Source organism: Equus asinus, chromosome 24, assembly GCF_041296235.1.
Source record: "Equus asinus isolate D_3611 breed Donkey chromosome 24, EquAss-T2T_v2, whole genome shotgun sequence".
NCBI lineage: Eukaryota > Metazoa > Chordata > Mammalia > Perissodactyla > Equidae > Equus > Equus asinus.
Genome location: NC_091813.1, coordinates 27756302 through 27772823, shown reverse-complemented (window position 1 = coordinate 27772823; position 16522 = coordinate 27756302). Strand labels below are relative to the sequence as shown.

General features: G+C 45.4%; 1 protein-coding gene across 1 annotated transcript in view; it reads left to right on the top strand.

Annotated features, from left to right (window-relative positions):
- Positions 1-769: 769 nt before the first annotated feature.
- RRAGD (Ras related GTP binding D) overlaps positions 770-16522 on the top strand; it is a 41719-nt gene continuing 25966 nt past the window's right edge. The window contains exon 1 of the mRNA XM_044757274.2: positions 770-1178. Within this exon, the coding sequence (XP_044613209.1) occupies positions 1040-1178 (139 nt within the window). The 5' untranslated portion in view covers positions 770-1039. The remainder of the gene's footprint in view (positions 1179-16522) is intronic.

Below are 16522 nucleotides of genomic sequence, written 5' to 3'. Positions count from 1 at the left end.
GCCTACGCAACAAGGAGACAGGAGGAGGTGGCCATGAATAGCCTCTGAGTGTGTTATACACCTGAGACCTTTCCCACAACGCTGCAGAGGCATTTTATTCAGTCTAGGCAGCCACGAGGCATGTTACAGAAACATTTACATCTGGGTAGGCCTGATTTTTGAATATTCTTGCTGAGAAGCACTTTGAACCATAAAGGCACACTAAAAGGCAGTTGCTATGGAGACTGCGCCTCCGCCGTGCATTTCCCTGAGTTTTCTTCATGGGGCGCTTCAGCACCCACAGGGGGTTCTAGGCACGCTGATCTGGGGAGAAGCCTGGGCGCAGCAGTGTTGCGGGGGGGCCGGGGGGGGCTGGGGGGGCTGCAACCTACTTAGGACTGGAACCCTCGCCCGGGACTGAAATCTGCAAAAGGTCGCCCGAGGTAGGGTGTGTGTGTCGGGGAGGTTCTCAGGGTGTGCAGGCCCCTAGCTCACCCGCTTGTGTGGGGACCACGTGCAATAGGGGCGCGTGGGGGCCCCTGGCGCGCAGCCGCGGTGGGTGACTGCGCCGCATCCGGGGGCCCCAGGTCCGGGGCGCGTGTCTGTGTGCCCCTCTGAGACGGTGGGGGGCTCCGCGCCCCGCTGCGCCCTCGAGTGTGTGTGCGCGGCCTCGACCCAGCGCCCGCCGAGCGGTGCCTGCGCCCGGGACAGCGCGCGCGCGCCCGTGCGGGGTGTGTGTGTGTGTGAGTGTGTGACAGTGTGTGTCAGGTGACTTGGGTCACGCAGTCTCTCTCTCCCTCCTCGGGGAGGAACTGCCGCGCTCCGGCTGACTCCTCCGCGGGCGGGCGGGGCGGGGCAGGGGGCTCCGGGCGCGCCGGGAATCGCGGGCCCCAGACCTGGACGCCGCCTGCCGCGGGGGACGCGCGGCCCCCGCCTCCGCCGGCTCCCACGAACCTCCAGACAAAACCCCAATTCAGAAATCGTTGGCGAGCGGCAGGCGAGGAGGTTTGGCCCCCACCAGGAACCCCCGCCGCCCCCGGGACGGCCGGCCGTGGGCGCGATGAGCCAGGTGCTGGGGAAGCTGCAGCCGGAGGACGAGGACGACGACGAGGAGGAGGATGAGCTGGTGGGGCTAGCGGACTACGGGGACGGGCCCGACTCCTCGGACGCCGACCCGGACAGCGGGGCGGAGGAGGGAGGTGAGCGCGGAGTCCCCTGCCCGGCCCCCAGCCCCGCGCGTCCTCAGCTTGCAGCCGGGGCGGGCGCGCGGGCCGCGGACCTGGAGGGGATCCGGGAGAGCAGAGTTGCGGGGTGGGGGTGGGGAGGGGCTCTAGGCGCAACCGCGAGCCGCGAAATGGGGGCGCCGGGTGCAGGCGGCGGAAGGGGGACCCGGGTCAGTGAGAGGGCAGAGAGGAAGCGTCTGAGCAGGAGGGACAGGCACTCTCTGGTCCCTTCCAGGGCCAGTACCTCCCCCCCCCGCCCCACCCCGAGCTCTCCGCGGGGTCTGGGGGTTGGGAAGAGGAGGGGACCGCCCGGCGCGCCCTGGGACCTCTCCCTGAATGCTGCTGTCGAAGCCGGGGTCAGATGTCGAGGCTAAAAAAGGCAGCCGGCGGCAGCGTGACTGGCAGGGTCGTCGGCAGCTGCGGGTGTCAGTCTCGCCCTGTGTCGCCGGGGGAGGGGTCCTGGGGCCGCCCAGGTCTGCGGCGTGGGGGCACCGGTGGAGCGGCCGGGGGATGCGCCCAGGATGGGAGTCCCGGAGTGGCCGCGGGTTTCCCGGGATCCAGGCAAATATGGTTGTTAGGACACCTTATCTGTGCTCAGTGTCACCACCTGGGCATGGCAGCGCCTGCCCTGGAGTGAGCGCGGGGCGGGGGAATGCGTTGCCGCTCCGAAGCAAACTCTGTTTCCTGTTCAAGAAGCGGCATTTAGCAATTGTTTAGCCTGTGGGGGCTTCCTACACTCTTAAGGCCTAAGGAAGTTGAGAGCTTTTTAGGATTCCAAAAAGGTTCATTTTTTTCCCCCTCCAAAGCAAGGGGAAAAAGTGCTTTATTGAAAGGTCACTTGAAAAGGTCAGTAGAATGAGGCAGTTAAACCTAACGTCCAGGTGAAGCCGTATGCATCCTAGAGAAGGAACTAACTTTTAAAATTTTCACTTTGAGGAAATTGTATGAGGGATAAAACTTTGTGACTATTGATTTGAAGAACTTGTGTTGGAAAATTCATTGAACTTATTTTAAATTCTCTATTCAAAGCCTTTCTCCAGAGGACACTTTTCATTATTTTACATATGGTGGGTGCTGCTTTCAAATACTCAGAAAAGGAAGGGAGTTAACTAAACCTTGAGCCTGAGAGCTGAGAAAGAAGCTTTCCAAGTCATCCTTTTTCATAGTGTCCTGTCTCCAGCGAGGATTTGTGCTAATTCCCCATTTGCTTAAACTGGTGTGTGCACCTGTGCTCTTGTCTCTTCTGCACGCCCCATAATTGGTCCCACAGTTGAGCACGCGGCCACATTTTTGTAGAAAAAGGCTTTCAACCCTTCTGTTGGAGCCTCTAGGGCTACCTTTGGTAATTAAATTGTTCACTCATTTCATTATTATTCAAATTGCGTTCGTTGGCTCCTCCTAGATTCTTAGGAGACTCCAGAGATGGAGAATGGGGATGTATTTGCAAAGTGTTTGAAATGGAAGACACACAATAGGGTGCACGGGTGATAATCTTTAAAAAAGGAAAAGAAAGAAAAGAGTCTATATCCGGGAAGAAAAGCCCTGTAATTTGATATTGTCCTGGGAGCCAGAGGTTCCAGGAAAAGCACAGGACCTGTTTGTTTATTCTGCGGTTCTTTAAGGGGGCGCTATTAAAATTTGATTTGGGGACTTGAAATTGAAGCGAAAGTGAAGCTTTGCCTGAGGGGTGGGATTTCCTGTGGGGAGGGCTTCCCCGGAGCCTGCTCGTAGATGCTGCTCCCGCTCCTAACCTCAAGGCAAACCCGTCTGTAACCATGCTTTTGATTACTTCAGTAATAAAACCCTCCCTCGTGAGTTCTTGGGATTAACCTGGAATCTTGCTATAAAAGCCTTGAGTATATTTATGTGGTATGAGGAGTATCAAATGAATATTTGCTCCTGCAAACATTACTGAAGCCGGGCCTTTCCACCTGGGCTCGCTGTGGATAGGTGGTCTGTCCCCAGAAGACTTCCTCCGTTGTCTCTGCTCCTGTTCTTTCCATGTGTCCCGGGCTTTGGTTTTGGGGTTTAGGCCTGAACACAGAACCCCTCTCAGGACATTCGCTTTCTAGAGTAGCAGATAGGCTCCTCAGTCAGCAGTTCTAGCAAGGACTGACCCTGACAACTGTCATGACCCCTGATACCGTCCCAAGAGCTGGGATGAGGGTGGAGGTTGGGAGTTGTGACTTCGAGGTGCCACCAAAGGGCCATCCTAATTTCTGATAGGCCCTGGGCATGGGTTGCATTATAATCCTGTATTATTTTTGGTTCAGTTTACATTTGCCTATTCCCAAACTTAAGAAGTGGAATGTGGGGAGAAAAGGACTTATCTACTGTGAGAAAAGATGGATGTGGTGCACTTTGAACCATGAACAAAGCATTTTTCTAATAAACCCTCCTCCCCCTTCACCTTCCTAAGGAACTTGGTTTGGTGCCTGTGCTTAGTGGAGACCTGGGGCTTTTTCCATGAGGTTCAGAAGTCTACCCTGGTGGGTGGGATGCAGGACTACCTAGCATTACCAGGTCAGCTGCAAAGTAATTTATCAGGAGCTCTGCAAAAGAATGTGGACTGAAGGTGGATAGTATGGCTTTCATTTCCCTTGGTCTTATAAGGAACCTCTGACCTTATTTGTACACTGGGTGACTCGTAAGTTTTACTACACTGTGCTAAGTTTGAAAGCATAGTGCCGCTAAGGTGAGACTTCAGTTGCTCTTCTCTGGCTTGCACTCCCAATTTTATTCATGAATAGCAGGAGTGTCTTTGGGCTCTTGAGGTCTGTGAAGGACAGATTTGGGCACGTCTCAACACCCCTTTCAGGGCAGTTAATCGGAGAGCAGGTGCATCTCACCCTCAGCCTCCACGCTCCAGATAAAACTCCAGAGAGAGGAGGCAATAAATAATTAAGCCATTAGAAACAATTGCACCAAAAATAATGATTGTTTTTAGACACATGGACTTTAAATCTTTAGTAAATTACTGTGCTTGAAAAACTGTAATAACAAGAAAAGCAGTTAAAAGATCATATTTAATCAGAAAGTGAAATTGTTTTTCTTCAAAGTCCCTCCCAGTTTTTAGGGGAAACTTGGCTGAGCTGCTCCCCCACAGTCCAGCTAAGTGCGGTCTTGTTTCCATAGCAGCCGTGCCTTCTCTTAGGGTCTGAGGAAGTGACAGTCTAGGTGGTGAGTGGAGGCATGAAAAATCCAGGGTCAGCAGGTGATACTTCCCTGGTGGGTGTAAATTCAGTGAATCCAGCAGTTTGTATTTGTTCATCGTTATTGTCAGTTTTTTGTTTTCATAAAATAATTTTAGAATTATTAGTGAATTCATTTTCTCACTGTTCCTTGAGAGTAAGTAGAGATGATTGTTCTCCTGATACTGAAACTGTGGCTCGGAGATGCCAGGGGACTTTTCTGCAGCCACAACATGAGCTAAAACTGAGCAAGGTTTAGGAGACGGTCAAGTTTGTGGAAATGTAAGTCCCTTTCTTTGTCATCCTGCCTTGTCCCAAAAGAGTTGGGTTGACTACAGTCCTGGCTATAGCTAATCTCTTGAGTTTTCTTCTGGCCCTGGAAGTACAGAGATAGAAAAGAGTTGAATAGCTGGAAATACCGAAGAGTTAAAAATGATGTGACCAAGGTCACACCTTAGGCACAGTGCTCATCAGATGTTTTGTAAACATGTTTCAGTGATTGAGGGTATCGTAGAATCTTGATTCTCTACTTTTGTCAGAAATCTCTCCCATTTTAATATTAGAACAGACATAAGGTGGTCTTTTGGAAAAATGAGGCAGAAATAGCAAGGTCTGGAGTTCCTTATATTATAAGGGTGTGGCTCTGAGTTTGAGAGATCATCTTTTTCAGTCCCCAGCTGCCTGAGAGTCTCTGTCTGAGTTCATTCTCCTTTGTTCAGCTCCCCCACCCCGTGGGTATTGTTGATGACAGGATTGCACTTCCTACCACAGCCACTTCTTCCTGCTCATTTTTGTGTCTTTCTTCTCTACCTCCTCTATTCTTCCGTACCTTTTTTGTAAAACTTTTTTTATTCTCCCTCTTCTGGTAAAGCCTCAAAGCGCTCTTGTGACAGTGGCTTTTCCTGGTTCCGCTGTGTCCTGGGAGCTGGTCGACCTTCTCCTCTTGAGGCCCTCTGGGGAAGACTCCAGCCCAGTTTCTTGGTGTGTAAAATGGAGGACTACGTAAAACCAACCTCGATCACTCTCGAAGTGATCGTTAAAACAAGGGTTCAGAAGAACGCTTTTCCCTTCTTGGGGGAGCAAGTAAAATTCTGATTGGTAATCAAAACCCATTAGAAACGTTACTGAATACATATGTTAAGGAAATATTCGTCTATAAAATCACGTTTTTTAGTTACCTGCCAGCGTGAAGTGGGAGGATTTCATAGAGAAAGATTTGGTCTTCACGTATAAATAAAATCACCTTCAAAAATCTTTATGCCTTTGAAAATATACGTTCTGTTTGCATTTAATTCTCCATACTAAGTAGTTAATCAAATGGACAGTGAATCTTCATGATTTTTGCATGTTCTCTTATTTTCTTGTTTTTTATTGTGGTAGCATTGGTTTATATTATTAAATAAATTTGAGGTGTACATCATTATATTTCGACGTCTGTATAGACTGCATCATGTTCAGCACCAAAAGCCTAGTTGCCATCCATCCCCTACACATGTGCCCCTTTACCCCTTTTGCCCTCCTTACACCTTCTTTCCCTTCTGGTAACCACTAATCTGTTCTCCTTATCTATGTGTTTGTTTATCTCCCACATATAAGTGAAATCATACAGTAGTTGTCTTTCTCCATCTGACTTATTTGCTTAGCATAATACCCTCAAGGTCCATCCATATTGTTGCATATGGCAAGATTTCATCTTTTTTATGGCTGAGTAGTATTTCACTGTATATATATATACACCACATCTTATTTATCCATTCATCTGTTGATGGGCACTTAGGTTGTCTCCAGGTCTTGGCTATTGTGAATAATGCTGCAGTGAACATAAGAGTGCGTATATCTTTTTGAATTCGTGTTTTCACGTTCTTTGGATAAATACCTATAAGTGAAATTGCTGGATCATGTGATAGTTCTTTTTTAAATTTTTTGAGAAATTTCCGGCTTGTTTTCCATAGTGGCTGTACCAATTTACATTCCCATCAGCAGTGTACTAGGGTTCCCTTTTCCCCACATCCTCTCCAACAGTTGTTATTTCTTATCTTTTTGATAGCCATTCTGATGGGCATGAGGTGATAATCTCATTGTGGTTTCGATTTGCATTTCCCTAATAGTGATGTTGAACCTCTTTTCATGTGTTTGTTGGCCGTCTGTATATCTTTTTTGGAAAAATGTCTATTCAGATCCTCTGGCCATTTTTTAATCAGGCTTTTTTCGTTGTTGTTGTTGAGTTGAATGAGTTCTTTATATATTTTAGATATTAACCTTTATTGGATATATGATTTGCAAATATGTTCTCCCAATTGGTCAGTTATCTTTTCATTTTGATGATGGTTTCCTTTGCTGTGCAGATGCTTTTTAGTTTGATGTAGTCCCATATGTTTCTTTTCTCTTTTGTTTCCCTTGCTTGAGGAGATAGATTTAAAAAGATATTGCTCAGACCAATGTCAGAGAGCATACTGCCTATGTTTTCTTTTCTTTTTTTAAAAGATTTTATTTTTTTCCTTTTTCTCCCCAAAGCTGATACATAGTTGTGTATTCTTAGTTGTGGGTCCTTCTAGTTGTGGCATGTGGGATGCCGCCTCAGCATGACTTGATGAGTGGTGTCATGTCCGCACCCAGGATTTGAACCAGCGACACCCTGGGCCGCCGAAGCAGAGCACACGAACTTAACCACTCGGCCAAGGGGCTGGCCCCTGCCTATGTTTTCTTTTAGGAGTTTTATGGTTTCAGCTCTTACATTCAAGTCTTTAATCCATTTTGAGTAAATTTTTGTGCATGGTGTAAAAGACAGGGGTCTATTTTCATTCCTTTGCATGTGGCTGTCCAGTTTTCCCAACATCATTATTGAAGAGACTTTCCTTTCTCCGTTGTATGTTCTCACAAAATCTCTGATTAAGGGTACTGTTATTATTCATATAATAACTCCCACTTGTGTTGAAATTTCATATTGAACCCTGGGGTCTTGAGTGTATAAGTAGTTCATTGGTCAGAAATATAAAGGATCACAGATAATGTTGCAAATAAAAACAAACCAGAGGCCTCTTCCTAAAACCATAAGTTTATAGAACCTTAAGACTTTGTTGACTCTACAGAATACTAATAAGCAAAGAAATTCTAACTTTCCCTTAGGACTGAGTGAGCCTCTCACTGTAGTCACATTCCACAAAAGACCCTCTCGTTACCCAGGCTTGGGCTGGGAAAAAAAGAGAAAAAAAGAAGCTGCATGTGTATGTGTGTGTCCTTGATAGAGACTGATAGAGGAGGAAATAAATACTGATGGAGGGCTGGAGACATAGAGGACATGTATGGGGTCACACAGCTGGTAAACGGCGTAGCTGGGACTTGAACCCCAGCCTGGCACTAACGAGTACTTTTTTTTTTTTTAAGATTTTATTTTTTCCTTTTTCTCCCCAAAGCCCCCAGTACATAGTTGTATATTCTTCGTTGTGGGTTCTTCTAGTTGTGATACGTGCGATGCTGCCTCAGCGTGGCCCGACGAGCAGTGCCATGTCCACGCCCAGGATTCGAACCAACGAAACACTGGGCCGCCTGCAGCGGAGCGCGCGAACTTAACCACTCAGCCACGGGGCCAGCCCCACTAACGAGTACTTTTTAAACTGTTCCCCTTGCCATCACTTTGGCACCATGCTATTCTAATTCTTTCATTAAATCTTTGTTTTATTTTCCCGTTTTGGACCTGTTCAAAGGTGTCACCTCTTGGAGAACTGTCCTTAATTATAATAGCTCTCAATTGTAAAATACATCAGAATTTATGAAGTGCATTTCATACGAGGTCTCGTTCTCCCCAGAGAGACCCCTTGAGCTCAGGAAGGCAGGGCCAACCCGTTAGAACTGTGGAAGGAGGTGCACATTGCCCTTCAATTCCCATTTTCCTGATTTCGGGTTCTTTCTTTGTTGTGGACATTCCCAACCCACAGATCAGCCAGGCATGCCGGCCGCCTTGTGCTCAAGGTGCCAGCCGTCTTTCTCTCCCTTCCTTCTATATTTACAAGGCCTATTGCTTTTTGACAGGGCTCTGCCAGTTACTGATTAAGTCATTAGCCTGCAGGTGTTAAAGCCTGAAAATGGCCCAGTTAGATGACCACTCCCCATGATGCTATTCCTTGGGTCACTGAGTTTCCGTGGGATCTCCTGCCGACTATTTGCAAAGCTGGGCTGTTTGGGAAATGGTACTGCAGGACCCACTGCAAGATAGGTAAGGTGTGTTTAGTACTCTGACCACAGTAGATAAACTTTACCCAGCATCGAGTTCATCCTCTTAATACCGAGTCCTGGTCTGGGCAAAAGTCATACGAAGTTTCATTTTAAAGCTTCAGTCAGTTTAGCTTCAGATTCAACTCGGTCACGTTCATTCAATCATCCTAACCAACAAACATCTATTGAGTGTTTATTGTGGTAAGCACAGAGGCCTCAGGTTTTACATCTGTAAAGGATAAACGCTGTCACTTGAGGATTACATGGGACACAGGTGGTCAGTAAATGGTAACTGCTGAGTGATAAGAGGTTGGAGCAGGTTGATTTGAGCTGTTCCGTGGTGGCCAAGGCTAAAACCTCTGAAATGTGCCCTCGTCTTCAGCCAACAAGATCAGGGAAAAAAAGGACCATCAAGGCATGGACACCCTCAGCAATCTGCATTTCCGCTTCAAACCTGTCTGCAACACCCTTATGAGGCCCCAAATGCTTTCCTCACTGAGCTGCAGGCCGACAGGCACCCCAGAGTCAACAACTTCAGGTATCCGTTCAGCGTCTTCCGCTTCACCATCTTGCTGAACTGGCCCTTGCTCACTTGGTCTTCCAGGTCAGGGACCTGGGGCTTCTTTCTCCCTTATCCTCTGTGTCCAGTGGGTCACCAAGTACCATTCAGTCGATTTGAACTTCTCACAAATCTGTTCCTTTTGACCATTTCCACAGCCTGTGGCTTAGTTCTTCCATTTCTTATTTTTCTAGAACAACCTCCTAACTGCTGTCAACGAGGGGGGGGTGGGGGGGGAACTTTTCCTCTAGTCTCTTAGCTTCTGAATGGGAGCCTGCAAATTAAACTGACAAAAGACAGATCAAGAAGAGAAAAACAGATTTAATTACATACTAATGCATGAGAGTTCATCAAAAATGCAATTCAAGGAGGTGTTTAGGATTTGGGGCTTATATACCATCTTAGAGGATGGGGAGGGGCAGAGGGGCACTTCTGGAGAACAAATGACTTCTTAGAAGGGGGTTGGGGAAGGGGCACTTATGGAAAAACAAATGACTTTTTGGAAAGAGAAATGGGCCCCTGGGAGAAAAGGTGGGAGATGGGATAGTTTCGGGACAGCGTCTGTTTGGGTGTGGTGCCAACTTCTCTTCTCATTTCAGTCTGTCTCCAACAATAGAAGATCATAGTTGCTCCTTTTGGGAGGCTCTGCTTTAGGAAAATAGGGATTTCAGGAACTCAAATGCCTTTAGCTGAAAATAATTTCTACCCCACAGAGGCTTATTCTAGGCCCTTCATTGTCTCCACACTGACCCCCCGCCCTTAGGGAGTCTATTTCTAGAGTGAACTTCCTAAAGTGTAAATCTGATCATGTTAGTCTCCCCTTAAAATCCTTGTGGGGGCCGGCCCCATGGCCGAGTAGTTAAGTTTGCCTGCTCCGCTACGGCGGCCCAGGGTTTCGCTGGTTCGGATCCTGGGCGCGGACATGGCACCGCTCATCAGGCCACGTTGAGGCGGCGTTCCATGCGCCACAACTAGAAGGACCCACAACTACAATATACAACTATGTACTGGGGGGTTTGGGGAGAAAAAGCAGAAATTAAAAAAAAAAGAAAAAAAGATTGGCAACAGTTGTTAGCTTAGGCCAATCTTTGGGGAAAAAAAATCCTTGTGATTTCCTCATGTTTTTCTGGGTGAAATCCAAACTTCCCAGCATCTTGTTTGTGAGCTAGCCTGTTCCCTCTCTCTCAACTCATTTATTCCAGGATATTTATTGGATTCACGTCACATGCTACATTGTATTCTGCCTGTGTATATGTGAGAGGGGCAGATATTAAACAAGTAAACAGACAAGAAGACAAACTTATAAACTAAAGAGATAATTTTGTATAGTGATAAGTACTATTAAGAAGACACAGGGTTGTTAGGAAGTGATGGGGCCCAGCTGAGATGAGAGGACGTAAAATTCCCTCTGGGCCGAGTGGGAAGAAGGCGAGGTGAATCCTGGGGAGAGCTTAGCAGGTGGAGGCAGGGACAGGTCCAGACCCTGAGGTGAGGAAGCGGAGGCCAGTGTGGCCGCAGGATAGGAGCCGGTGGGGAGGATGGATTAGGCACGGGATGAGAGGGTAGCCCACACAGGGCCTTTTGCGGGAAGAAGGCGTTTCGGTTTTATTCTAAATGCTGTGGGAACCTACTGGGCAGTGTGAAGCCTTTTCTTGCCTTTTAAACTACAGTCCCTAAACTCTGGGAAGGTCAAAATCTCTTGCTGGCACGACCGTTCTCTCATTCATCTCTTTCGTGCCTCCTCTTCTTTAAGACTCGGATGTTATTTGTGCCGGGAGCCCTCTCTGAGCCGGTGGCACCTAGGTAGCAGTGCATCGTAATTGTCAGTCTCTCTTGTCGATTTCCCCCTCTAATCGTTAAGGGATCAATCTTGTCTTTGTGATGGCAGCCCCTGGCTCAGCCCTGTCTAGACTTGGCAGATGGTCAGGGAACTTTTATGAAAGGAGAACAAACTGCCCTCTTGTAAGTTTCACCTCACGCCAACAACTTCCTCCAAACCCCGCTGACACTTTTTTATTTATTTATTTTTTTTTTAAAGATTTTATTTTTTTCCTTTTTCTCCCCAAAGCCCCCCGGTACATAGTTGTATATTCTTCATTGTGGGTCCTTCTAGTTGTGGCATGTGGGACGCTGCCTCAGCATGGTTTGATGAGCAGTGCCATGTCCGCGCCCAGGATTCGAACGAATGAAACACTGGGCCGCCTGCAGCGGAGCGCGTGAACATAACCACTCAGCCATGGGGCCAGCCCCCCCCGACACTTTTAAAGAGCCCTTTCTGGGTTCCATCTCTAGTCCCCAATCCTCCTGTAGTTCCTTTCTGATTTCCTTCTTCGTTTTTCTTTTTTTTTTTTTTTTAAAGTACTAGCCCTTTTATTGCCCCTTTCAAAGCAACTAACATCCTTCGTTCTCTTTCACACTTTAAGCTTTCTCAAGTTGTTCTTACCAAACTTGCGTGAGCATTTCCTGACCACTCCCAGAGTGGACTGAGACCCTCTGAGAAACCCCGTCCGGTTTCAGAAGCAGAGATGCTTGGGGGAAGGGTGGGAGGGGAGGTTTTGTCAGCAGTCACCTCTATGTAAGAAACCTTTCCTGATCAACAGCAGTGACCTACAACATTTCTTTGACTATGGTCCACAATAAAAAATACATTCATATTGTGAATCAGCACTCATATATGGACAGGTAAACCTAGAAGAGTTTCACCAGCAGTATTTACTCTTATTCTGCATGATGTACTCTGACGTTTTCTAGTCTCTTCTCTTTGTTGCAGTTTTTGTTTAATGCCCTCTGATTGGTGGCCAAGGCCCTGGATGAGAACGCCACCACATACCAGCCCTGTGACCTGGGGCAGGTTCTTTCCTCCAGATTCCTCAGGTGGAAAGCAGACTCGTATCTCCTCATTGGGCAGAAATGTCACACAGTTTATTTCCATACAGACAGGCTAAATCTGATATGATGCATCTGCGTGGGTCTAAGGGTTCTCCACAGAGTCGATGGGACTCTTGCTGTTCTGGCTCATCATTTCCCAGCTGTTTACAGTTTGCGGCCCACGCTTGAATTTGGCAGGACAAGGAAATACTTCCAGCTGTATGTGTATTTTGCTTCCCAGCCACTCTATGTATGTAAACATGCATATACACTCCCTCCGCTCCTCACAGGGGTCTGCATTACCTCCTCACTCTCCTGGGAGGAGGTCCGACCCCAGGGCACCAGCATGGATGACCGTGCCACACAGAGACTTGCAGACCCTGCTGAAGATAGGTTTAAAATCTACACCGACATCCAGCAGTATAAATTGGGAAGAAAGAAAGACTTTTATAAGCACTTAAGTATTTTTGTACTTGTACATAATTTAATGTGGAATTTTGCTTTCGTTGACTGGAGGCAGTGTTGCACAGCAGAAAGAGAGTGCGTAGACTTTGGATGAGCCAGTCCTCAGTTTGAATGTTACTTGATCTTCCAGAGCCTGAATTTCTCCACCTGTGAAAGGGAGGTAATAATATCTATTCCTGAAGGAGTGTGAAAGGGATAAAGTGTATACCGTGCCTAGGGCAGTACTTGGTGTGTGGAAGGCACCTTCCCACTTGGTTGCTGTGTTTTCATTGCATGCGTATTTTCCTGTTCCGTGCAAGATGTTGTGCCCTTGCTTACATTTGGGCTCCCCTCAACGTCATCCAAATCCTGCACTGCTCTACATCTGCTTTCATAGCCTTTGTAATCCACTGGGTTCCTCCCCACAGCCCCAGGGCATTTCTCCCCTACTTTGCATTGATCTAACCTTGCTGTTTGGGAGGTGATAATGGATCAACTACAGCTCTTTAGGTTTCCATTCTTGTCTTTGAGAGTACATTTTTTTTCAAACAGCTGTATTGAGGTATAATTGACATAAAGTGCACCAATTTGATAAGTTTTGACATGTGTGTGCATCTGTGAAACCATCACTACAATCAAGATGAACGTACCCATCACCTCTCAAAGTTCCTTTGTGCCCCTTAGTGGTCCCTCCCTCCGACCCCTCCTTACTACCTCTTCCATTTCTCAGGCAACCACTGATCTGCTGTTTATCACTAGAGATTTGTTTACAGTTTTTAGAACTTTATGTAAGTGAATCATAGATTATGTCCTTTTTCAACTGGCTTCTTTCACTCAGCATCATCCTTTTGAGATTCATCCGTGTTGTGGGTATTAATGGTTTATTTCTTTGTATTGCTGAGATGCACCACAATTTGTCCATTCATCTGTTGATGGACATTTGGTTTTTCCCCAGTTTTTGACTATTACGAATAAAATTGTTATGAGCCTTTGCGTACAAGTTTTTGCATGGACATATGCTTTCATTTCTTTTGGGTAAATACCTAGCAGTGGAATGGTTGGGATGTAACATATAGATAATATAATAGATGTATGTTTAACTTCTTAAGAAACTATCAAACTGTTTTCCAGAATGGTAGTACCATTTTACATTGCCATCAGCAGTGTATGAGACTTTTGGTACCTCCACATCCTCCTCAACGTGTGTTACTGTCTGTCTTCCTCAGTGTTAGCCATCTTAGTGTGTATGCAATAGCATCTCATTGTGGTTTTGAGTTACATTTTCCTAACGATTAGTGACATGTTGAGCATCTTTTCATGTGCTTATTTACCTTCCATAAAAATCTTATCTGAAGAATTATCTGTTCAAATCTCCTGCCACCTTCCCTTTGTTAAATTGGGTTTTATTTTCTTATTAATGAGTTTTTAGAGTTCTTTACATATTCTGGATACAAATCCTTTATCAGATATATGATTTGCAAATACTTTCTCCCAATCTTTGGCTTGTTTTTTTTATTATTTTAACAATGTCATTTGAAGAGCAGAAGTTTTTTTGTTTTGTTTGTTCTTCCTGTACAAATCCCCCCAGTACATAGTTGTATATTTTAGTTGTGGGTCCTTCTGGCTCTGCTATGTGGGACGCTGCCTCTGAGTGGCCTGATGAGTGGTACCATGTCCGCACCCAGGATCCAAACCAGCGAAACCCTGGGCTGCTGAAGCGGAGTGCGCGAACTTAACTACTATGCCACGGGGCCGGCCCCAAGAAGATTTGTTTTAATAAAGACCAATTTATCAGTTTTGGGGGAAGGTGTCATATCTGAGAAATCTTTGCCTACCCCAAGATCACAAATATTTTCTCCTAGAAATTACACAGTTTTAGGCTTTACAATTAGGCCTATGATCTGTTTTGAGTTAATTTTTGTATATGGTGTGAGATGTAGATTGAAATTAACTTTTTGGCATATGAATGTCCAGGAGTTCTAGCACTGTTTGGTGAAAATGACTATCCTTTCCTTAGTGAGTTACTTTTGCATCTTTGTCAAAAATCAGTTGTAGGTTTATTTCTGGACTCCCTGTTCTGTTCCAATAACCTATTTGTCTATCTTTATGCCAATACCATACCCTCTAGACTAGTTTTTTTTTTTTTTTTAAGGAAGATTAGCCCTGAGCTAACTGCTGCCAATCCTCTTCTTCTTGCTGAGGAAGACTGGCCCTGAGCCAACATCCGTGCCCATCTTCCTCTACTTTTTTATATGTGGGACGCCTACCACAGCATGGCGTGCCAAGCCTTGCCATGTCCGCACTCGGGATCCGAACGGGCAAACCCCAGGCTGCTGAAGCAGAACATGCGCACTTAACCGCTGCGCCACTTGGCTGGCCCCTCTAGAGTAGATTTTAAGTTTCTTCAAGATAGGAACCATGTTTTACATATCTTTTGTCCAATCCACGTTTACCGATCAACTACTTTGAGTACATTAACCAATATATTTATTGTATTGAAAAAGCAAAATTCTTTTCTTTTTTTTTTAAGATTTTATTTTTCCTTCTTCTCTCCAAATCCCCCTGGTACATAGTTGTATATATTTTTAGTTGTGGGTCCTTCTAGTTGTGGCATGTGGGACGCCGCCTCAGCATGGCCTGATGAGTGGTGCCATGTCCGCGCCCAGGATTCGAACTGGTGAAACCCCGGGCCGCCGCAGCGTAGCGCACGAACTTAACCACTCGGCCACAAGGCCGGCCTCTGAAAAAGCAAAATTCTTAAGACACTATTTAAAGAGAAAATGTGGAGTTGAAATCACAATTTAAGGAGTACTTAATATTTTGAAATGTTTGTGTTGGCATATAAAGTAAAAAAAAAATCAAAGGTTTTCAGTGAGCTTGTTTATCTTTGAAATTTAACTTAAAAGTCTGAGCTTTGTAAATTAAAACATAAAACAGTATGTCAGTTGTTGTCTCTTAATTCTCCCATTTCCGTGTCCTTGACTCCCATACATTAAACATTTTTTTCATTCTTTTTTAAAACTAATTTTATATATATGTATGTGCGTGTGTTTCCTTTTTAAAATTAAACCCCAAATCCCTTTAATGATTCCCCTAAATCCTTCCTGCCCCCATGCTTTGCCGTTTGCTATGCATCCTTCTGGACACTTTTCTAATGCATTTTTGCATATATTCATATTTTCTACTAGTTTGAGATGATTATTCTTAAATTTAAAAAAATTGATATGTAATTATGCTTTTCTAACAAGAACCATAGCATCCTTTTACTTACCTTTTGCCTACCTCTCCCTTACCAGTTTTCCATGTCTATGTTGTCTGGAATTTTAGTTTCTGATTTTTATTCAAAAATTTAAAACCAATACTTATTTAAAATGAATAGGTTTCAGGAACATGTCTTTGTTTTCTGTTGCTTATTGCATTGCTCTACATTTTGGGTGTATTTTTCTTTCAGGAGTACATCCTTGAGTAATTCTTTCAAAGAGATTAAGTGGACAGTAAACTTTCTGAGTCCTTAAATGTCTGAAAACATCTTTATTTTGCTCCTACATTTGAAAAGTAGTATGACTGGGTATATAAATCTGATTTCAAAGATATTTCCTTGAGTCCTTTGAAGATACTGTTCTATTTTCTTCTTGCATCCTGAGTTGTTAAGAAGTCTCATATCTTTCTCTTCTTTTTCCTCCCTAAAGCCCCAGTACATAGTTGTGTATAGTTGTAAGTTCTGGTTCTTCTATGTGAGCTGCCACCACAGCATGGCTACTGACAGACAAGTGGTGTGGTTCTGCGCCTGGGACCTGAACCCGGGCCACCAAAGCAGAGTGAGGTGAACTCTAACCACTAGGCAATTAAGGCTGGCTCTCTTTCTGATTTCTTTGTAGGTAACTGTTTTCCTTTTCTGATAGTTTTAAGGAGTTTGTTATTATCCTTGATATTTTGAAGTTTGACTGTGATTATTCTAGGTGTGGGCTTGTTTTTGTTTGAATTTCTCCTTTTTACTTTGTGGGCCTGTTCATTTTGAGTTTTATCATTTCTTGGTTTGGGAAAGG